The sequence below is a fragment of the Centruroides vittatus genome, unplaced genomic scaffold (assembly GCF_030686945.1).
Source record: "Centruroides vittatus isolate TY-2023 unplaced genomic scaffold, ASM3068694v2 contig_882, whole genome shotgun sequence".
Classification (NCBI taxonomy): Eukaryota; Metazoa; Arthropoda; class Arachnida; order Scorpiones; family Buthidae; genus Centruroides; species Centruroides vittatus.
In genome coordinates, this window is record NW_027122574.1 from 1259928 (window position 1) to 1284498 (window position 24571).

The window sequence follows — 24571 nt, forward strand, 5'->3', positions numbered from 1 at the left end:
GGAATAATGAATGAACGTAGTTTTTGCTTTAGAAAAAATATTTATTTACAGTTGTATATTTTTAACTTAAAATCAAATTCTCTATTTAAATTTTTATGAACTGTATATATTCGATTCTGTTTACCATTTATAAATAAATACAAACGTTGATTTTAGGGTGATAAAGGAGATAAAGGAGATAGAGGTTTGACAACAACATTAGATGGAAATGCATTCCCTACTGGTTTCATAGAAGGACCTCCCGGACCACCTGGACCTCCAGGACCTGCAGGACCGCCAGGAAGAAAGGTAGAAAAATAAACGAAGAGCATTTTATTAAAAGTTAACTGATTTCTAATTTAAATAGATTTATAATTTTTTTCAAAAATGTCCACATTCTTATTAACTAAAGCCAAACTTTTCTCATTAACAAAACTAACTATAATCAAACTTTTTCACTATACAGATATCTCCGTAAAGATTTAATATATCTAATCTTGAAAAATATAACATTGAAACAAACATTCTTTGTTTTATAAATGGTTAGGGAGACATAGGAATTCCCGGACCACCCGGGGAACATGGAGATAAGGGAGAGAAAGGCGATAGGGGAAGAAGAGGAAAGAGGGTAGGATTAACAGAAATATATGTTTTAATATTAAATTTTATGTATGAGTTTTCTGTATTGGCATGAATGAATACTAACTGAATGATATTTTCTTCTGCAAAATTTCTTTTCTCTCACTTTTATAACCCTTTTTACTATTTTCATATATTCATTTATTCTAAAATGTTTTATCGATGCTGGGTAAGATATTTCAATTTTATACATATATTCTTGAAGCTCTCATCACCATCTGAAGGTTGACAAAAATTTATATTACATGCTATTGAAATTAATATTTTTATCATATTTATCATGGTATTGGGTTATTTTTTAACAAAAGCTTAGAAAACTAATCCTCTCTCCTTTTAAATTGCATCCTGTATACACGTAGCAGTCTACATAACAGATTTTTATCTTCAAACTTCACTAACAAGTAAGTAACAGGTGGACTTACATTCTTTAAAGTTTATTTTAATTTTCTTTTAATTAAATTTTAATATAAATCAAAATTTTTAAACTTTTCTAAATAAAATATTACAAAATTTAGGTTATTTAATTTGTAATTTTAATTCCATATATGCAGTATCAGGATTAATAAGATTTCCATCAATAGGGAAAGGATGGAAGACCTGGTAAGGCTCGAGGACCACCCGGAATACCGGGTTTGAAGGGAGACAAAGGTAATACTGGTGTAAAAGGTGAAAAAGGAACAAGAGGAGATATTGGACTACCTGGACCAAGGGTATAAAAAGTTTTCTGAATTTCTATCAAAATTCAAATCCATTTATTTTAACAAATATATCTTGAGATCACAAATAAAATTGTATAATTTCTGAATTTTAAGGGTCTAATGGGTCCTCCTGGTTTATATGGAAAAAATGGAGAGACTGGTGCACAAGGCCCTCCAGGATTGCAAGTAAATTTATTATATTTTAAATAGAACAAAATGAAAAAATATTGAATAAACTGCAGTTTATAGTATATTTTCTTTTAATATTTTTTATGAATATAGTTAGATATTAAGTTTTAACAGCATAATATTTAACAACAATATAAACAGATAGAAATTTATCAGAAATAATGTATTATTTTTCTAATTTTATGATTATATCAAATTTACATTTTCAATTTTCTATATGAAAGATTTTAAAGGGATTTTTCAAAAATAATAAGCATCCTTCTTGGGAGTCTTATCTTTTTATCCATTGAGTACTTTTGAGGAATAAATTTCAATTTAATTATGAATAAACTCTATACAGAAAAACTAGTTAGTTTACATTATAAAATAAGATTATAGTGACAATCAATCAGAGTAGTCCTTTTGTTATAACAGAACCAGTGAGACATTGTGAAACATTGACATCACTTCATCAAACTTGGAGACTAACAACTTAAAGTTTTAATTTTTCAATACTGAAAGACAAAGCAATTCACAAATGATTTAATAATGCTTGCAAGTATCAAACAATGAAAAGGAATTAGATAGAATTCAGTTTTGTATTATGTCGTGTTTAATCATCATATATTAAATATGATGATTAAGTTGATAGAAATTGATATCTATTTATACTTTTAGATTCAGATTTTGCAGGTTGAGAATATATTTCTTTAACTAAGACATTGTGTGACTTTTGTTGTATCACAATAGAATTGAGGTAGAGGCATAAAGAAAGAAGCAATTTCTGCACTTGTCAGGCACAGAAGAGTCAATCTTGTACTTGACAGATGTGGACAGGTGAACTTTGCACTTGTCACAACAAAAGATGCAATCCTTGTACTTGCCAACCATGGGAGAGATGACCAGTGGCATGGTGAGGGGGGCAAGGGAGTCTATCATGCCTCGGGCCCACTCGCAGAGGGGCACCCAAGTGGTCTCCAAGACAAACTATATGTGTTTCTGGAGGGGGAGGGGGCGCCAATAAAGTGTCGTGCCCCGGGCACCAGTTATGTTTGCTACACCACTGGAGATGACCCTTGCACTAGCCTGGTACTGAGATGGATATAGAGAGAAAATCCTTACACTCGCTGGGTATGGAAAGAGAATCCTTGCACTGGTTGACATGGAGAAACAATCCAAGAACAAAGCAATTGCCATTGATTGCTTTGTTCTTGTGTTTTGTTCATTTTTCTCACCTAATTTCTTTTAGGCACATGCGATGCTGTTTTTATTTTTTATCTCTAGGCCTAAATTCCATTAGGAACACAATTCTGTAAGCCACATAGAAGCTTTGCTAATGCTCTGCCTCCATAATTTAATCAATTAAGGAAATATGATTATTTTAACCCTTAATTACTATTGTACTATATTTGTTACATTTACACCATCATGTGGTCTCACAGGCTACTCATTATTTAATATTTAATAATATATATATATATATATATAAACAGTTTAAAACATCAATTGATATTTGTAAAATATATATACAGGTATACCTCATCTTACGTCGGTAATTGGTTTCAGGAGAGGCGATGTAAGTCGAAAAAACGACGTAAGTCGAATTTACTTGTGTAGTTACGACGTAAGTTGTAGTTTCGACTTATGTCGTAACTAAATGCCAATAATGGAGGAAATGCCAATAATGAGCACTTAAAGACTGCTAAATAAGACGACAACACAGAAACACAGATGTTTTCATGTTCATGGTTCGTTTCCTAGGATTTATGATGATTATATTAACATTTACTGTAAATGTACATCTGTATATATATATATATATATTATATATATATTTTACAAACATCAATTGATGTTTTAAACTGTTTTTTTATGTTATAAGGTAATTAACATTTTGTTCTCGCAACAAAAGTAACCTAAATTAAATCAAAATAAAAAGTTGAGTAAAGTTTAACATCTATTTCAAAAATTAGAAGATATTCTAAATGAACATTTATAAAGTAATACTGTTTGATAATATAACATGAATAAAATAATAATATAATTATTTTGCACATTCCACACAAATTTTAGTTCTGCATTCTAGACATATTGGATTCTTGCAACATCTTAGTATTTTGTAAATCAACTAGTACTGATTCTCTAATGCATTTGTTTTTGCTTATTTAACTATCAGTGTTATAAGATGACTAGCCTTTATCATCATTCTTACGAATACTTTATACATCGCCTATATCTCTAAAAGATGCTTTATACTACTTGAAAGACATTTCTCACAATCTGAATCACAATATCAAATACCATTTTCAAAAAGGAAAATTTTTAAAAAATCCAGGAAAAGAAGCCATATTAGATATGAAAAAAATATGCTACATTCACATTGTGGTGTAGTCTCTCAGACCACCCTAAATTTTAAACTTGTGAAAATTGATAACTACTGATATAGAAATAGCAAGAGCATTTCTCAACTGCATAGCACATACTAACAACAACAAACTTTAACTTTATGCTAGTGAGGAATCCTAAAACAATGAAAAAGTCAAGTATTCTGTGAGACTGCATGACAGTGGTTGAGGGTTTTAAGGCAACAGGGAGCGATCAGGAACAACTGTACACTGTCAGCAGCCTTGTTCTCAATATATAAGAATAACAAGTTCTTGTGCAAACACAGTTAATGATGTTAAATGTTACATTCTTTATAAACATATAAGCATAATGGAAAATATCAATATGCAGACTCACCATTAATAAAAATAAAAATGGGAAAGACAGTTTACATCAGCTTTCTCAAAGTGGGCAATAATGCCCTCTTGTGGGCAATGAGTAAATCTGGGGGAGTGCTGGAGGCAGGGTACTGAACTGTGACCAAAGGCAAAAGTTTGGGGTCACTGACAGCCGTTCCCTTTCCTCTGTTAAACGGATAAGAGGAAACATTGCGTTTAATGATTTCCAGATGTTGAGAACAATGTACAGTAAGGGCACAAAGTGTGAGATTCATAGAAAAGTTTTCCTAAGAATATTTCCAATCCTTTCTCACACAAGAGAAAACCGGTTAGGGGGCGTTGGGTATAACTTTATAGAACAAAGGGGCCAGTGGATCGAAAAAGTTTGGGAATCACTGGTTTACATAAACAAAATCATAAAAAACAAATTTAATACATGAAATTTTTCTATTACAACAAATTATTTAAAGATGCCCAATGCCATGCAAGCACATACATTAGATTTTTGGAAAAGTATTCTTTTTTTTCTTCAGATGCTAAGTTCGAGGAAGAAGTAAATGAGCACAAGTTCAAAACTATTTAATTTATTAGTGCTTTTAATGCATATGATGCACTGAATTTTTGATATTCTTCATGAATATATTGAAGAACTTTATAAAATTTTTTAAAAGTTACTTTTAACATAGAAACTAATGGATTTTAAAGTTTAAACTCTTTTTTTTAAGTTGTCCCTTATGTTCAATTTTTATAACATAAGAAGGCAAAATAATCTTAAGACGAGGTTTATAACACACATAACATGCATGTGCTTTTGTAATTTTTGATTTTAAATATCTTTTAGTATTTAAATTGTATTTGTAATGGCTTATATAGGAGGAGTTGATTGTATAATCTTTAGATGAGATTTTTCAACTTAAAAGTAATTAACATTATATTATTCAAAATGATTTTTCAAGGTGATGTTTGTTATCTTTGAGGATCTAAATATTTGGAGTCGTGAATTAAACAAACTTTTTTAAAAAATTGAAAGATTTTTACAGAAAAGATTATAATTATTTAATTGAAAATAAACAAAGTTTATTTTATGGTAGAAATTTCAATACTTTACAATTTCTTATAATTTATAACTTTTATTAGGGACAACCAGGTCCAAAAGGAGATAAAGGTGTGAATGGTGATATTGGTCTTCCTGGATTGATGGGATCTCCTGGACTGCCTGGACCTCCTGTAAGTAAATTTAAAGAATAAAAATAAATTTTTTCTGTTTGTAAATATATAATTTGTATATAAATGTACCGTACTTTCATCTAAGCTAATATTCTTATTTAAAATTAATTCAAACATACGTGTTTCAAATATGAAATCGAGTAAATGTTAATTCCATTTGGTGTCAGTACTTTTGTAGTCTATTCTAAATAATACTAACAGTTCTGTAAATTGATTGAACTAACACTTGTTTCCATTTGCATGCTGTCAGGGTAAGACGGGCAGTAAAGGTGAAAAGGGAAACAAAGGAGATTTGGTATGTAGTCAAAATTATAGTAAATGCATAATGTACTTTAATTCTTAATTTGTGTTTATGGAGAATTCTAAGTTCTAAATGTCAAGGCTTTGTGTGTAAGATTTTGGTTAGAAAACTTTTAAATGTTTGCTGTTTAATTGTTTATCAATGATTTAAAATCACATTGCAAAGCTAATTTTGTTAATTATAGAAATGATGTCTAGACATAGGCAGCAGTGTAGAACCATCTCCACATGTAGTCTTTGATAGGAAATTTATCATGTTAAACAATATTAATCTGTTGCAAAATGGTGAATAGGCTTATTGAGAGATGGAACTAAACTGTGGCCTGACTCTAGAATTTGTTTCCATAATTGATTTGTTTGTCTTTCAAACACAAACTACATTAACAGAATATTATTTGTTTGATAATTTTCCTCTTCTTCTAAAAACAATGAAATCCTACAATAAAATTTATATTTATAATCAACTGAGAGATTATTTGTTAAAAACTGAGCCATGGAAATGAACAAAAAATTTCCCTTTTAACATCTTTGAAAATAAAAGCAATAAAATGTACTGTTGTATAGAATAAAATGCAATATACTGTTGATCAAAAATATAAAATATAACTATTATATAAGTCACAAATATTAAAAATGATTTATATCTTGTATGAAAATACTAGATAATAGTATTAGCAATAGACAAACTAATAATAGATGTTAGCAATTGCAGTTAATAATACTGTGCAATCTGATACTGAATCAGATAGAGCTGTAATTAATTAAAATTGTATTAATTAATTTGTTTTGGATAAAACCTTTTAATGATAATATTAATTACATTAAAAGTTCCATACTTAAATTTTTGTATCCTTTAATAATATGATTGAAAAAGCTGTAAAATAACTATAATATATACTTTATTTAAAAATACAAAAATAACAATTTTATGCTTTTAAAAATTCTGAATTGTCACATATTCTAATAGTATTTATTTATTAATACAGCACCTACATTAAGAGTGCATTGCTGTTAAAAAGTTTAACAATCTAAAAATAAATAGATAAATTTAATATTTTGTATTTTCTTCAAGTGGTCTGTATGGTTTATTCATATAATGTCAATTTTTTCATGACAAGGATATGAAATATGTCTGTAATAGGAGGAAATAGTATTATTTGAAGAAATGAATACATTTTTGAAAGACTTTGAGAAGAGTTTAATGATTATATCAAAATTATACAAAACACAGCAGTTTTTCTTTTATACAGAACAGGCTCACAATTTCAACCCATCTGATTCTTTACAGAAGAAAACAACTATACATTTAAATTTAAAAGTTATAAAAAACATTCCATAGGTTAACATAATCTAATGCAATAGTCTATATCAGGGGTGGCCAACTTTTGTGCACATAAGATCTACTTTTTATCGTAAAAATGTGTCGCGATCGACTTGTTGTCATAGGCATAGTCTAAGTGGGGAGGGGGAAGTGTGAAATACATACTATGTTTATACACTGTTTCAGTACGAAGTGCACTCACTGCTTATGAGTTGAGTCATAACTGCATGCATACAGTTGCGTTCGGTTACAAATATAAATACATTAAGTCGAGACATCGCTACCGATCGACCAAAATTGGCTTGGCGATCGACCGGTCGATCGCAATCGACTTGTTGGCCACCCCTGGTCTATATAATCATGAACAGGATGATGCAAAACTGCATTGGTTATACAGTTATTCAATAAATATATAAATTATAAGTTTACCTTCATTATAATTCAAAAAATTGGAAATTTCCATTTTTTGGCAGTGTTTCTAAATAATCAGCAGTGTACGTGGATATATTTTTGAATGTATGTATAACAATAATAGATGAATAATTTGAAACTGCTTAACAAAAGAAAATGATACTTTTTAAAAACATAAAAGTGATAAAATTCGAACAAGTGTTTGAATATAAGTTTGAAAAATTAAAAAACCACATTGTGCCTGCACATTCAGCTGCCCTACTGGGACTCAACGAACAGTTAAACCGTGTTGTCAATCAGCTCTGGCTAGGCCAATGACGAAACCATTTCCTCTTTATAATTTATGCACGTTGATGTAAAATTGGATTTAAATAATTATATCTTTAAATAATAATATCGATATTAGAAAGAATCTTTGGAATTAGATTACAGTAGAGCGTCGATAAGTGGAACGTCGGTAAGTGGAACGATTTTCAGTCGGACTGTGTCGTGCTGAATCAAATGTTTTTGATACTAAATTTACTTCTAAAGTATAATTTTCATGTTTTTTATATTCTTTAATATATTTATTTTGTTTGTACAAAATGCAGAAATAATTTTTAACGATACGATAGCCTCGATGATTATTATAAAAATTTTCGTTAGGCTTAAAATCGACGAAAATTCAACGCGAAGCGACACGCAACGGAGAAAAATTCAACAGGAAGTGATACGCAACGGAGAAAAATTTGAACATCGGACAGGTTAATGTATTTTTTCGTACAAAGTCGGAAACTGGAACAAATCATTAACTGGAAGGACCCCAGTCCCCAATTGGTTCCACTTTTCGACGCTCTACTGTATTTATTCTTAGAGGAACTACATGGTATAAAACGTTTTCCAAATTTTGTCTTATCCTATCTCTGTAAAATATTTTTAAATAATGACTGTTCTGTCATTTCCTATTGTTGAAAATTGCCAGGAAGATTTTTATTATTCATCTTTACAGTATATAATGAGAGAATACTGCAGTTTTATATCTCTCTACTTTTCGATAAACAAATTATTTTTTAAAACAGAATGCTTTTCTTTACAAAAAATTAAATTACTTGAAGAAATAAGGAAATCTACAAATAAATATATTTTAGTAAGAATCTTATGTTTAAAAGTTTGAATTTTAAAAAAATATAGATGTTGAGATGAAAATGATTTTGCAAGAAAATATGATATTGCTCCTTTGACATTATCTACAATTTTAATTGAGCAAACTTATGAGGAAATTTGATTTCCAGAAGTTATGGATAGTTGGAGAAAAATTTATGCATGTTTATCTTGTTATGATCCTGAAAATATTTTTCAATGGATAGTGTTGAAAGTTTCATTTTAATGGTGCTAATGGTTTAGCGGTTAGAAATGTAATACAGGTATACCTCGCCTTATGTCGGTAATTGGTTCCAGGTGAGGCGACGTAAGTCGAATTTACTTGTGTAGTTACGACGTAAGTCGAAACTACGGTGGAAAACGCCAATAATGTGCACTTAAAGACTGCTAATTAAGATGACAACACAGAAACACAGATGTTTTCATGTTTCGTTCTCTAGGATTTATGATGATTATATTAACATTTACTGTAAATGTACATATTTTAATATGATTTTACGTGCTTTTAATGCTTTTCTAGTGGCATTACGACTTCAATATTTGTGGCGGACGGATGTAAAGTCGAATAAAATGACTTGAACTTGATTTTTATTTTTCCATATACTTTTTTGACAAACGACGCAACTCGAGGTATACCTGTATAATCAAAATACTATACTTTTTAATCAAATAAAATTTTTTAATGATTAGTAGATATGCATGACTGTTTTCAGATAAAAAGTGCATATAATTTGTTTTCTCTCTTTATCCATTACAACAAAAGTTCAGTATAACAAAATAAATTGTGTGATTCTCAAAGATTCATTATAACAAGATTTAATCTACACTGTTAAATTCTGAAAAGGTTGCTACTATTCAGGTAAACAATCATCTACAATTTCAAATAAAGAACTTAACAAATAATCTTTATTGATATTTGCTATTCTGAAAATGGATCTTAGTGGATCTGAAAATACGTAGGAAAGTATATATTTTAACTTCTTTATTATTAACATGTGAAATTTTTGATGATTATTCAAATTTTGAAAAATTCTCTTTCCTCATTTTCTGGATTTTTCAATCATCATCATCTCTTCTTGTTGCATATATTATGTGACGTACTAAGTTGTTATTAAATTATCACAGTACAGATGAAATTCTCCAGTGTTTGGTTTGACTTCTTAATTGGTTGTCCAGTTCTGGACAAGACCCATAGAACTAGACAGCTCAGTTCAATACTGGACAGTTGGTGACCCTAACTATTACAGATAAGTTAAATTAGTTACATTTAAGGACTGGATTTTTATCACATGCATGTGTTTCTTCTTAAATTCTATAATGCCAAAACCTCAATAGATATCCAAGTACATCAAATTAAGGTTGTCCGATAAAGCATATTTTTATGTACTTTTTTAAAAATACATATAAAATTGCATTTGTGACTCTTACTAAAAATTTTGCAGATTTGACTATTTTTGAGACTAAATAAACTTTATAAAATTTACAGCTTGTTTGCATGATTGCAGGTTGTTTTCAAATGAGCTATAGTCCATCTCTGCTATCTGTGCAGTGAGTCATTTTTGCACATGTTGTGATAAATATCACTCTACCATCCAATAGATGAGGATGATCTTGCAATATTCAGATGTTTTAAATATGAACATCTAATATGAACATTCTTTTAATTCAGTCATCCTCATGTATCTTGTAAACAATTGTATATACAGTCAAACCTGTTTTTATGCGCTCTTTTTATGTGCGATTTTTTTAATGCGAATTTTTTAATTTATGCGGTTTTTTTTGTGCGATTTTTTATTTGTGCGGTATAGTTGGCGACTAGTCTCGTGCGATTCGTCATGTCTCACGTTGACTTATTATAGCTAAATAAACTTATTATAGCATAAATGCACTTATTATAGTAATATTATTGCATGAATATGCGAAAAATGAAATAATTTACTTTTTAAGTCAACAAAACACCACCTGGACAAAAATATGTAAAACAGACGATAGACCAGACGATGCAGTCAAGTGCTGACATCTGTTGTCAATAAATTCTATTTCGTACGGTTTTGAGTTATTTTCTATGTGAGACTTTTTTTATGCGGTCCCTGTTGACCGCATAAAAAAAATATTTTTTAATTGTGTTGCGAAAACTATTTTTTTACAGCCATTCGTGAAGTTTCATGCTATTTTTTTTAATGCGGTCCCTATCCCCCGCATAAAAACAGGTTTGACTGTATAGAAATAAATTCAATTAACTAGATAACAGAAAGTTATAAAATTTTAATGCATGTGCAATTTTATTTATAATTCACTTGATTGCACACCTATGTGAAACATTATTCTAATGCATGTTTTCAGATATCATAAGTTTCAAATTTCTTGTCACACATTGTTGTACATTTATTCCCTCCCACCTAAAAAGTTTGATGGAATAGAAATTAGTAAGATTTGCTTGCGGACAGAAATAAAGTTTCAGCCTACAAATTTTAGTGTATATTACTTGATGGCCAGATGGCTGAACAATTGAGGTGATAACCTGCTGATCTGAATGACCTGGAATCAAATCTGGACAGATCAAAAAAATCCCAGGAATTTTTGGATGGATGATCTGTCACAGTAACGTTGGGCCTTGTCCATTACCACCCAGCTGCCCCATTGTGGGCCTGGCTGATTCCACAATGGGATTAATTAAACAAGTCTTCTTAGTGCCCACAGGGAAGACAGAAGCATCAATAATATACACTTTTTTTTTAGCATGTGTAATGAATATTTCAGGCATTTTAATGTGTATATCACAGTGCATATAAATCTGCTTTTAGTTATATTGGCCACTTGAGAATAGGTTTAATACCTCTGACAGGTTGTCAGAGATATTAAAGAAGCAGAGGAAAAGAAAGAGCATAGCACCCAAGCATTTTAAATTTGTTCATTGGCTATGTGGGATTCTTAAAGTTGTTGTTTATGTGTCAGTTTTCATCATTTTGAAGTCATTTACATAGCTAATCATGTAATTCTATTTCGTAGCATCTTATGTATCAAGCAAGCAGACCTGCTAGAATGCAATGTGGACAGGATGCTAACTAAACAAGAGATCTGATTTCCTTTATTACATTAATATAAAAACATAAAAACTTACTAATTTCTTTTTTATTTAGTACACCTGCTAGTATACTGAATAAATCTTCTGGAATTGAGGTGTTTTTTACAGACAATGGTGACAGGGAAAACACAACAAAACAATTAAAACCCTTTTCTCCTTTATGTACAAATCTCTGACTTCTGAAATTAATAGTAGTAACCAATTTTTATCGAGGATGCTTTGAAAAAATTTACAAATGAAATTTTCATTAGATGAACTGTAAAAGTGTCCTTTCCACCTCAGATTATTAGTATTCGCTCACCCCTGTTCATCGTACTTTTCCTTTAATGATAGAATTGTGTCTGTCATCTATTAACTGCTTTCAGGGGAAAAGTTTTCAATTGAAATAACGTGATTTCCAGTTTGCATCGGATGTTTGTATATAGTTAATTGGGGTGTCCTGCCTCCGAGGTTTCCATATCCGGTCTTGTCTTTCATCTATTTAACTCCATTCTCGAGATTGAGGAAAGACGGATGGACAAACAACAGTGGAAATTTATAAGACAATGTAGACATTGAGACAGTTTATTGGGTTGCAATTCGAAATAATTGTAGCCTAATAAATTGTCTCAATATCTACATTAGCCCAGCAAAGTTGGACATCTATAAACTGGAGCAATCATAAAATGGACAAATGACTATATTGCTGATTAGTCAGACTGTGCACCACTCTAAGCAGATAATCTAAACAAACTTAATATAAACTTATTAACTAATTATATTATTTATTACAAATCAGATAAAGGTCAAAATATTTTATAACTCTGACAATACGTCTGCATGCAGGGCTGATGAGAGCTTGTATGGGGCCTAGGGTAGACTGGGCTCCTTTAGCCATTTCTTTTTAACAAATGAAACATGTTGAATGTTTCTTTATTAATAAGAAGAAGTCTTAAAGATAGTATTTTTATTAACAGAAAATATAATTAGTTTTGTAGTGGGTAGTAACCGCTACAGGCCCCTATGTTTTCTCTGGGCCAAAGAAAAAATCCTTGGCTCTCCTCTCAACAGTCCTGTCTATTGTCTATGTGGCAAGCAGAACATGCAGGTTTAACTTTCTTTTAATCCAATCTTTTGTCCAGAATTTTCTAAATTTATGTAATTAATCTAACTTCATTTCTAATTACTACAAAAATTTGCCATAAAGATTCATCTATTAGATTCATTGATGAAATAAGAGAAACTCTAAGAATATTATCGGATGAAATCATTTATATCGATAAAAATTATTCATTTTTTTAAGATGATGATCCTTAAGAAAGCTAAAGAGAGCTTTGATTATTGATTATCTCATCTTCAAAATGTTAAAAGAGAAATTTAGCATTATTTCTGTTTTTGTAAACATTAACATTATCAACATTAATTGATCTTTACGTATCTTTCAATCTTTCAATCAATCAATTAATCAATGAATCAACGAAATATCTTTCAATTTTGTATATTAAAGTATATATGTAAATGATTTTAAAAAGTATTTTTTAAATAACATAACAAATGATTTAAAAAAGAATTTACAAAAGTTAATACTGTACAACAGATTTTTATATTTTTCAGTATAGATTGTTTTACTTAAAATCAATGTACAGTAGCTATTTTAATTTTTTCTTATTTGTATTTTTTGTCTTGAAATGTTTACTCACTTTTCTTTTATGTAATTTTAATATAAGTCTCTAATGTTTTCTTTGTTAGTATATGTGTTTGTAGATATTAAAAAGGTAAAATTTTTGTAATATTAAAAAAAAACTTTTTATGATAACAATTCAGTTGTTTCACCTTCAAATATAGTACTTATGCATTTACTGTAAGGTTCTTTTTCTTCAAATATTGATTGCAGTTTATCAATTTTTATTTGATCCATACTCAGTAAAGTTTGGTGTTAAGAATAAGATTCATAATCACACGTACAGGAACCACTTACCGGTGTTGGAAACGAAAAAAAAAACGTCATTAACGTTTTCGAACTTTGGAAGTTCTTCTTCAGACGATAAAAGCAACGGAACACAGATCCAAAAATAGAATGATTATTTTTAAACAAAATCGAACACTTTACGTTAAAGTTGTTTGATCGGACATACACATTCGGTGTGGGTAGATGACGATTAAAGGTCCGTGTCAATGAGGGCCTGCCAGGCGACGGACAAATTGAGCTCTTCTTTATAATTTATGCAGGTGATGGTGCGGCTAGATTTGTAAACGGAGATAGCTTCCAACCACCTCAGGTGTTCGAAGTGAGGTGATTATGAGCCTCGCTTGGTTGAGGGCCGCCTCGATGTCAGGATTGGCCGCGTAAATTGCAAGAACCGTAGAGTTCCTCCCATGTAGAATATCTGCATTGTGCTCACGTATTCTGATTCCCAATGATCGTTTGGTTGAACTGATATAAACAAGGTTTCTATCACACCTGTGATCCTTAAGAGGTGTAGAGTAAACTCCCGGAAGTCTGTTGGGATTGGGGGAATCATTCCTGTTATGGAGGATCCTTCCTGTTATGTTTTTTTTTTTTTTTGTTTTTTGTTTCCAATACCGGTAAGTGGTTTCTGTATGTGTGGTTTACATCCCGTATTCCATGAATGTAAATGCTTAAGATTCATAATTTTGTTAATGTTAAGTAAGTAATTGTTTCTGTAGTAACAACAATACATTAAAATCAAAGATGTTCTGCTGACGATGTGTAATTGCTGATATGATCTTCATTAATGCCAGCTCAATAATTTTGATGTAATTGACTTAGCATTAACATCTCAGGTTCTTGCTGCCGGAATTTCAATGAAGGGTTTAATAGAATTCCTACATAAATGGATAAATAATGCATTTATTTTTCTACTTATGTAAGAGTTTCTATTCATTTGTTGAAAATCAATATGAAAAACTATAAATATGCTGCTAAGAGGAAGTACCAGATTAAGGATAAATGAGGCTCCCAGCTGCATCTAAATTTCGAGTCGCTTAGCTTTTATGTATATATATGCTATTCTTTTTATATTTAATTTATTCTTACAACAGAGATTTGTTGTTAAAAATATGAATTAACTGGTTAAAACATGTTTTGTGTGATTTATGAAAATTATGTGTAATAACAAATATATTTTAATCAAAACTTTTTTTATCAAAAGAAATTATAGGCAAGGCTGTACAAACTGTACAAGAAAGAAACCTCCTTATGCAACAACCCCAGTTAAAATAAAAGCAATAAAAATGCAAATATAAAAATGTGTAAGGTGTATACTTTATTTACAATAAATATTTTTCTTACAGCACATAAAATTATAAAATAATGATAAATGCATAACAGTAAAAAACTGTAATACATGAGATGATAGAAAAACAAAAGCTAATATTATAAAGCAAACGTACATAAATTGATAGAAGAAAGATCATATATAATTTTACAGAAAGTTCTTGCGTAAAGTAGTCTTCTAAAATACTGTATTTACTCAAATATAAGACGACCTCGCATATAGGAAAAGGTGTGACTTTAAAGATCAAAATAAAGAAAATTAGATTTATTAATACAATTCGAATTTTATTTTGTTTAATCACAAGTAAAATATCAAATGAACATAAATGCAAACATTGTCCCGCAAAAATTACTAGCATTTTAAACTTTAAGGAAAAATCTTGTAAAATCGACAATCGGAAACCTTTTTTTTTACCAATTCTTAACAGTCGATTACACTTACGAGTTTCTCCCAATTCTGATTTCCGAATAATCATCTATTTTCACGTGGGAATGGATTAAAACTTAAATTGTGCTCCCGTGTGATTTTGGAATTTCAATCTGGAATTCAATTCAAAAGCTTTGCTTTTCGTATTGCTATTCATCTTTACTCCTGACAATATACAAGAACGATTCAAACGAACGATTTCACAATTTAACTTTAAATTTAAATAAATAAATACTAATATATAAAATAAAATTTTAAAGATTTTATTTATGCTATAAATATTCTTTCTTTTTTCATATATTTAAATATTTTATAAATGCAGTATATATTATAATTTTTAATATTCTATTAATTTGTAATGTGGGTATTATAAATAATTTTTTTTATATTAAATTTCATTACATGTATCAACATCAGGCTCCTATTAAGTATATAAAAAGTGTAAGTATTAATTTTGTTTCTTATTTAAATACAAAAAAATCACTTCTAGAAGTTTAAAAATTTTATTGGTTACATTTAAACATTTTCAAACTTTTCATAGTTTAATTTAAAAAATTTTTTAGAATTTGTTTAAAACTTTTAGTTTATTTATGTTTACCGAAAATAAAATTCTGGTCAAGAAAAATTTATGATAAATATATGATTAAAAAGTTCTATAGGATAGAAGAAACACTCCAAAAAATAAAAAATAAAATAAAAATAGTTGGTTAATGTTATCTATGGTTCCAAAATGGTGGCTCGTCTCTGATTCCGGCAAATAGAAGAAGGGAAACAGTGGGGATGCACGTTCTAACCTATTCTAATAAATTACCATAATTATTACCAACAAAGTTATTAGAATAGGTTAGGTTAGGTTAGAACGTGCGTCCCCACTGTTTCCTTTCTTCTGGAATTTGCTGGATAAGAGACGAGCTGCCATTTTGGAACCATAGGTAACATTAACCAAATAGTTCTATCCTAGAGAACTTTCAATCTTGTGTTTATCTTAGATTTTTTACCAATGATATATTTTTATATTGTGCCATTGCCAGAGGAATGATTTTAACAAGTTTCACATAGTGAGGTGGAGAAATGTCTCAAAATAGAGGTCAATTCCTCTATTTAATTTTGTGTTTCTGGTGTATGAAAAGGACAAATTATGAAAATGCTTTTTAATATTTTCGGAGTAGTTCTATTCTAGAGAACTATTTAATAAATAATCTGCTTTATTGATGTAAATGAAAAAACCAAAAAGTATCATCCCAAGTATTTGTAGACAAAATTAAGAGGTCTTTCATTACATATCAGTTCTTCAGATTTATCTATCTTCAAAGTATCTTCTTGTTGTACCCACTTCTTAGAATACAATATTCAAAATTTTGAAAATTTTCTTTGAATATTGTTTAATTGGCTACATGAGATGGTCAAATGGCTGAGCAGTTAAGGTGTTATCACTCTGTAAACCTGGAACAAATCTAGATAAGTCAAAAATTCTCAGAAATTTTTTGCGATGTAACTCATCCCAGATATATCTGGTCCCTGTCCCTCGCATCCATTCACAATGGAATGGCTGGATGTGAGGGACAGAGCATATCTAAATAATCAAATTTCTTGAATGTAAAACTTATATTCAAGGTACTTTGATAATATAGATCCGACAGTTTGAGTTTGTCCTTTCAAAGTTCTTGAATTCAAGAATTTTAAAATAAAATCTGTTCTACTAGATTCAAGATCTTGAATGCTCCAACCAATCAAGTAAAGCATTTTTGTCACATGACAAAATGGCAATTTAGATGCTGGAGAATGTGAAAAAACTTTTAACTGAGGATCAGTTCAGATCTAATCTCTGAAACTCGGCTTTTAATTATTTTACAAGAGAAATAAACATATGGAATAGCTCACAGAATTGACATATGCATTCTCGTGCAATGTCAATGGCATTAAAAAAAATGAAATACTTTGAGAACTCGGTATTGGCTGAATATTCAGAAATTTTTATATTTCAAAAAAAGTGGAACATCAACACTAGCAGTGTATTAATCCAAGGAGATATTCTAGAGATGATGCTAATGATGATGATGAATGACTCTGTTTATCATCATTATAATTTAACTAATGATTGAATAAAAGAAACAAATATTTATTACAACATCAAATGCTAGGCTACAATTTTTAATTTATTTAATTTAAAATATATGCTCTCCACTTCAAATTAGTAGTGGTTTGCTCCTGTACCTCATACTTTTCATTTAATAATAGTCGTGTCAGTCATCTATTAACTGCTTTCGGGGGAAATTTTGAATTGAAATAACATGACTTCCAGTTTGCATCAGAAGTTTGTGCACAGTTAATCGGGGCCTCCTGCCCCTATGGTTTCCGTATCTGGTCTTGTCTTTCATCTATTTAACTCCATTCTCGAGATTGAGAAAAGATGGATGGACAAACAACAGTGCAAATTCATAGGTCTACAATTTTTTCAAATTGTAGTCCAATTACATATGTTTTTCAGACATTATGTAAAATTTAAAATTATTTTTTATAAACATTATTACATTCAATATTTTTATTTTAATTCTCAGGTGGATGGAAATTATCATGGAACTCGAGAATTTGTGAGTATTCTAAAATGAATTACTTATTACATTTAAAATCAAGCGGATAATTTAGTAAAAATATTTTATCTCATAGCTAATTGGGCCTCCAGGACCAGCTGGTCGACCAGTGAGTAAATATTTTTATTTATTAATTTCATTTATTTACTGTTACACTTATTGAATAAAATAACTGATTAAATTAGGGAGCCCCAGGCATTCAAGGACCGCCAGGAATTAAGGGTGAGAGAGGAACCGATGGACAAAAAGGAGAGATGGTATATTTTTATGAAATTCCTTAATATTATAATTCTCTAAAAGGTAAAGTGTAAAATTTTTGATTTCTGTTTTGTAACAAGGGAGACAAAGGAGAAAAAGGTGAAATGGGCCCAATGGGATTGCCAGTAAGTAATAAATTTATTTTCAACTATATCTATAATACACTCTCACTGTTAACTAAATCAGTACAGTGGACCTTCGTTATAGCACTGCTCACTATACCGTGCACTCGGTTATAGCGCGGGCGATGTTTGCGACGCGATAAGCTTAAACACGTTTATACAGGTCCGTGCAGTGTTAGTGAGTAGCACATTTTATTGTTACTGCGTATTGAGTAATTGTGTATGTATTGAGTTCCTGAAAGTATTTTGAATAGTGTTTAATTATTGTATACATGATGAGTAAAAGAAAAGCTTACAGTGTGAAAGAAAAGCTTGACATTATTGCTAAAGTAAAGAGGTGAACCAAGTTACACTGCGCTGCTCGGAATAACGTGGTTCACCTTATAATGCGGGTGTTGTTTCCCACCCGACATGTGCGTTATATCGGGGGTCCACTGTATATATATATATATATATATATATATATATATATATATAAACCATATATAGAAAATAAATTTGTTAAACTGTACTATAAATTTAGTTTATATTAATAATAATTAAAATCTTAGGGTCTAATTGAAATTTACAAATGAGCAAAGCATTGACATTATTTTTCATTTTGCATATCACACATAAGTAAACATAAGTGATACATATTGAATAATGATAATTACATTATTCAACTCTTCTTCTAATTAATTTTAGATATTTTAACAAAAGCAGACAAATGGCTGACTGCCAATAATTGAAAAATTAAATGAAAGATAATTAAATGATCTTTAAACTAGTTATTTAATGTCAGTGAAAAAGTAGAGAGAAAGACATTAAATTACACATTATGTTCTCACATTATAACATTAACTGATTTCAAAATATATTATCCTAATTTTATTATCAGTTAATGAGAATCAATCCAGGTTGATATCTTGATATCTCTAGTTTTTAGTACATCTCATTAGTTCAAACTTGCCAAATGAAAAGAATTTTTATTTGGCAAGTAAGTAATGGGAAGTAATTAAAACTAATGATCTGCATTCTATCTGAAGAATTTTGATTTTATCTTCTTTTGGCTCTGTATCTTTTTCTACCTTTATTTTAACCAAATTCCTGCAGATTAAGAACTAAGTACAGTACTTTAAAATACATTTTAAAACTATTAAATCTATTTTTATTTTAAACTCATTCAATAAAAAAATTTTATAATAAAATTTCCATTTTTATTCAAAAAATCAATTTATAAAAGAATTTTTAATTGATACATTCTTTACGAGGAAAATTATAAAAATAAAACAAGATGTAGAAATTAAATTTACTAAATAAACATTATACAGACTTCTGTGAAAGTCAGTGAACCATGTTTTATTTCATGTGTGTCCAGGTACATTTGTAAATATGATCCATAAATTAGTTGTGTTTTTCCTTTATGAAATTGATATAGTGAGTTACAAAATAAGACACTGGCTTAGTTCTTACAATGGTTGACTTTTTGCCATATTTTCAAGAAACAAATTTATTCTTCTACTTTAGAATACTCTGTTTTTAATGTTACTGTATTTTGTTTTTTGCTCGAGTTACCAGAAGAAGGTTTTTAAATTAAGGGCGAAAACATTTGTTTTATTTTCATGTGCTGGAAACTTGAAAGATGTCAATGTATTCGTTTAACTATGGTTATTTTTAGTTCAAAAAATTTTGTTAAAAATTAAGAAAACAATTATTTTAATGAACGAGAGAAAATTAATATGCATACAAATGGGTATATTAATTTTGAGTAATAATGAATTGAATGAAAAAATAAATTTTATTAGAACCAAAGACAAATTAATGAACTCATGAATTGCAAATATCCACAATATTGAAGATTTTGGTTTTTGAATACAAATAGAAATAATATAACATTATTTTTAATTGTCTACATGGATATTACTCATTATTAGAGCTTTATATTGGTGTTTACATTTGACACAAGAATGAGAATTAGTTCAGAAAAAACAAATTTTCTTTATTATATCACCTGTAGTAATTTTCTCTGTACACATATTACACATGTTTTGGGCCTTCATGCCCCTCATCAGTAGTATTACTACAAAAAAAATAAATACGTATTCCAACAATGAATACAACAACAGGATGAAATTTCTCGTTTTAAATTTACATACCATTTCAATCAATGTTTTGTTCTCAACCATTCAAACAACAATTTTTTTGTAGTAATACTGCTGATGAAGGGCATGAAGGCCCGAAACATGTGTAATATGTGTACAGAGAAAATTACTACAGGTGATATAATAAAGAAAATTTGTTTTTTCTGAACTAATTCTCATTCTCGTGTCAAATCTAAACACCAGTGTAAAGTCCTAATAATGAGTAATGTCCATGTAGACAATTAAAAATAATGTTAGAAATAAGGACAGTAAGGCAATTATAATTACTTAATATATAGAAATAATATAAACTTAAAAAGTACGATTATTTATTATTTAAATCCCCTTCTACATATGTATCTTCTTTTTAATTATGGGATAAATTTAATCATTTCAATTAATTCAGATAATTTATTAATGGTAAATAATTGAATTGCTATTGCTGTTAAAAATAAGTAAATTATTTATAATAATCTAGTTCAGTAAATCTTCCCTCCCCTCTCTTTTCTCTTTGTTTTTAATTTCGAGATTTAGTTATATTCTGTATTTTGATATAATAAATTGAATACTTTGTCTCTTTAAAAATTATGAAATATTATTTTTATAATTCAACATCTAATTAAAATATATTACCGTCAGTACAGAATTTCAAGAAACAAATTGTAAGTCCTTTATTAAAGGTGTCCTAAATTAGATAGCAGATGACTGTTTCGAGTTTTCTCTTATCTAAAGCTGAGAGAAATCTCAAAAAATTTCAGTCATTATTTAATTTAGGATTTCTTTAAAGCGAAGAATTGCTTTGAACTTTTAAATTAAGGAACAAAGAATTGAAAATGACTCAATCAATACAGAATATTGCCTTGGAATATGTTATGTAAAATCTTTCTTACAATGTTTATAATTGTTTCAAGTTTCTAAAGAAATAAATAAAAAGGTTATTAAAATGTCTAAGCTATTATTATATTTAAACTTAAAGTTAAAAATAAAAATATGTTTAGCTTTAATAAGATCAGTCATATGTTCTAAAATACTTTCTGATATATTCAGAATAATAAGTAAATAATAGTGTTATTCATTTCTGAACATTTGATTCTTATCTATGAATGTAATTTAGCAATATTTTAATTAAATATGTGAAAAAATAAATAAATATTTATAAAATTATATTGAAAACTAGCAGATAAGCCCGGCGTTGCTCGGGCAAAAAGTAATGATAGCGAAGATTAAGATTATTACATTATAGCCAATCTTACCCGTTTTTACAGAATGCAAGAATTAGGTCCCCCCTGTTTGCAGACTAATTAGAGAACTTTTAGATGGGTGTAAAAATATGTTCGATTTCCTGCAAAAATGCAAAAAACCACATCTGCACCTGTAAATCTTGCACGTCACTTTTTCTTAACACTTTCATTGTTACTTAACACTTCAATTGTTAACATTTCCATTGTTAAGGAATACACTTCTTTCATCCCCATGTGGTATCCTACTAAAACTGCTGGGACGTCTTTGGCTGGTGTACGCGATAGATGTCACTACACCAGCCAAAGACGTCCCAGCATTTTTGCTGTACTAAGAATAATAATCATGTTTTGTCACCCTGTTTCTATCCTTGCTTTCTTGTGTTTTGTGTCGTCAGTACCGTGCCAGGAAAACGTTTCCGACCATGCATTGCTACGTGATTTCCCATCGTCTAGGTGTACTCTATCTCTCCTGAAAGTTTGTAACCGCTGTACCGATACACCCTGTATAGGTATATACAGACGTAATATTTTTGTTTTTAATGTTAAGGGTCCAATGGGTTTACGTGGAGATCCTGGAATACCTGGAAAAGATGGCAAAATGGGATACAGAGTGAGTATTTAATATATCTTAAAAGGTAAACTATGTTAAAACTAATAAAAATATATGTATATATTTTATTATATATTGTTTTATCTTTTTATATTAAATTTTATAAATATATTTTGTCATTATTGAAACATTGATTAATAAATAAAATTTATTAATCATTGTTGTTTGTTTTAAAAATATAATGATAAATTGGGCTTCAAAAATAACAAAATTCAAGCTTTATTGGAGTATTACAAAACATTCAGACACAAATACTTATAAGTTTTTGGTCATCATTAGGAATAACACTTCAAACAATTAAAATCACAAAATAACACTGTGTAGTTACAAAATATTAAAGAATACTTTTAAAATTTTAATTTACAGTATACTGCTTCGTTAATATGTAATATTCTGATAAAGCATGACTTGTATAAATTTTTAAGTTAAATTTAGAGTAATAGAAATGTTTATTAGTGATTACATTGGTTAAAAAAAAATAAACTTTTTACAGTTAATATTTATAAGATTTTGTTGCTTGCAGAATACAATATATATTTACACAACATTAATTATTCTATTAACATTTAAAACAAGGGATGAAAAAAATCACAAAATCAAAAATTTTAACTTCATTATATTATTAAAAATTTATATAAATTTATTGCTGAATTAAGATAGAACTCTTTCGAGTTTTTCATTCCATGTGGTGGGATGATGCTGAATGAAATGGACTAAGCACTTCAGGAATACGAACTCCTGACAGGAGGTGATGGACATCCCACTCACTAATGTCTTACTAAAGCATGTGAAAAAATATAGCTGAGGAGTGATGAGCCAGCTGCATTAATCCATCAAAAACTTATTAGAATTTTTTAGTTACATTGTATATGTAGTTTTTTTAATAAAAATAAAAATTACAGGTAATTCTGAATATTCTGGTCACTGAATGATGGTCGGCTAGAGACTTATCAATGATAAAATTCAAAATTACAGAAAAATTGATTAAATTATCAAATTTAATTAAAATAAAATATAGTTCAGTGTTTTATAAATCATTTAATTATTTTTCAATTTAATTAACAACTATTTAATTCTTTTATCCAGTTCTATAGATAATATTGTCAAATGGTTCACAGATTAAGGCAAATTTAATATAAATATTGCCAAATAATTGTATTGGGTTACAATTACAATACAGTTATTTTGAAATACTAACTGAATTGGACTGTCGTTACCATTGTGGTTGGGTAGTTGAGGTGCTATACCTTAATAGCTCCCATGCTGAAAGACAAGTCTATTAGCATAAAATATTATGTATATTACTAACATACAAATTGAAGGAAGTCAGGTGTGCACCTTTTTTCAATATTCATCACATTATAGATAAATGTGAAATTTTTTAACAAATATTCCCACAAAGGCACTTTTTTTGATCCAATTAATTAATTTCAGTAGTAGGTGTAAAATTTTAAAATATAAAAGGTTAAAAATATATAATACCATATGTAACTGTATTATTTCAATCGATGCAAAAGGATAGGTAATAAAACCATTGTTGCATTAAACACATCATTTTCTCCCATCTCCACTCTATAATTGTAAATGGCACCTTTTGCTGATGCCCTTTATTGACTGCTGTCAATGTTGACAATTTATCTATTTCGTAGCTAGATCTAGTGATTTCCACTTTGCATTTAGTTATAAAAAATTATAACTTTTTTTATTGTCGAGATAGGATTTAGCTAGTTTTTCCATTTTCCTGTAGCTATAAACACATTTTCTTTGGTGTTAATATAATACTTTATATTGCATTTACATAACTACTTTTGCATTACAACTTAACTATTTTTATTTGGCTGCTGTTGGTAGCTGGACCTACCAACAGCAGCCAAACTACATGCTGGAAATGTTAACTTGTGTAATGCTTGAAGATTGTTACAGTGGTTCATCTATTTTTTGTCTTTTTCTGTGTGAACAAAATGTCAACTGTGTTGAAACATAAGCTGATGCAGATTGCTAAGGAATATTCAGAAGGAATAAGCAGCAATGGGTCAGTCTTTTATGCAATATATACAATTGTAGGATAAAAATGGACTCAATGCACTTAGTCAAGATTTTTTTAAAAGAAAAAATAAACCCATTCTGTATTTGAATTGTGTTCTGAAGATGAGACAAAATGTCTCAAGTGAACATTTAAAAGCTTCAAAAGACTCCTTAACTCTTAGCATTGTTAATATTTATAGTAAAAT

The 24571-nt window shown here is 29.1% G+C and overlaps 1 protein-coding gene across 4 annotated transcripts in view; it reads left to right on the top strand.

Annotated features, from left to right (window-relative positions):
- Positions 1–24571, top strand: part of LOC136983418 (collagen alpha chain CG42342-like) — a 94685-nt gene that overhangs the window by 52291 nt on the left and 17823 nt on the right. For all 4 annotated transcript variants that reach the window (XM_067280145.1, XM_067280143.1, XM_067280144.1 and 1 more), the window contains 11 exons: positions 157–288; positions 1200–1328; positions 1431–1502; positions 5345–5434; positions 5685–5729; positions 15813–15836; positions 17954–17986; positions 18063–18095; positions 18172–18243; positions 18325–18369; positions 22278–22340. In XM_067280145.1, the coding sequence (XP_067136246.1) occupies positions 157–288; positions 1200–1328; positions 1431–1502; positions 5345–5434; positions 5685–5729; positions 15813–15836; positions 17954–17986; positions 18063–18095; positions 18172–18243; positions 18325–18369; positions 22278–22340 (738 nt within the window). The remainder of the gene's footprint in view (positions 1–156; positions 289–1199; positions 1329–1430; positions 1503–5344; positions 5435–5684; positions 5730–15812; positions 15837–17953; positions 17987–18062; positions 18096–18171; positions 18244–18324; positions 18370–22277; positions 22341–24571) is intronic.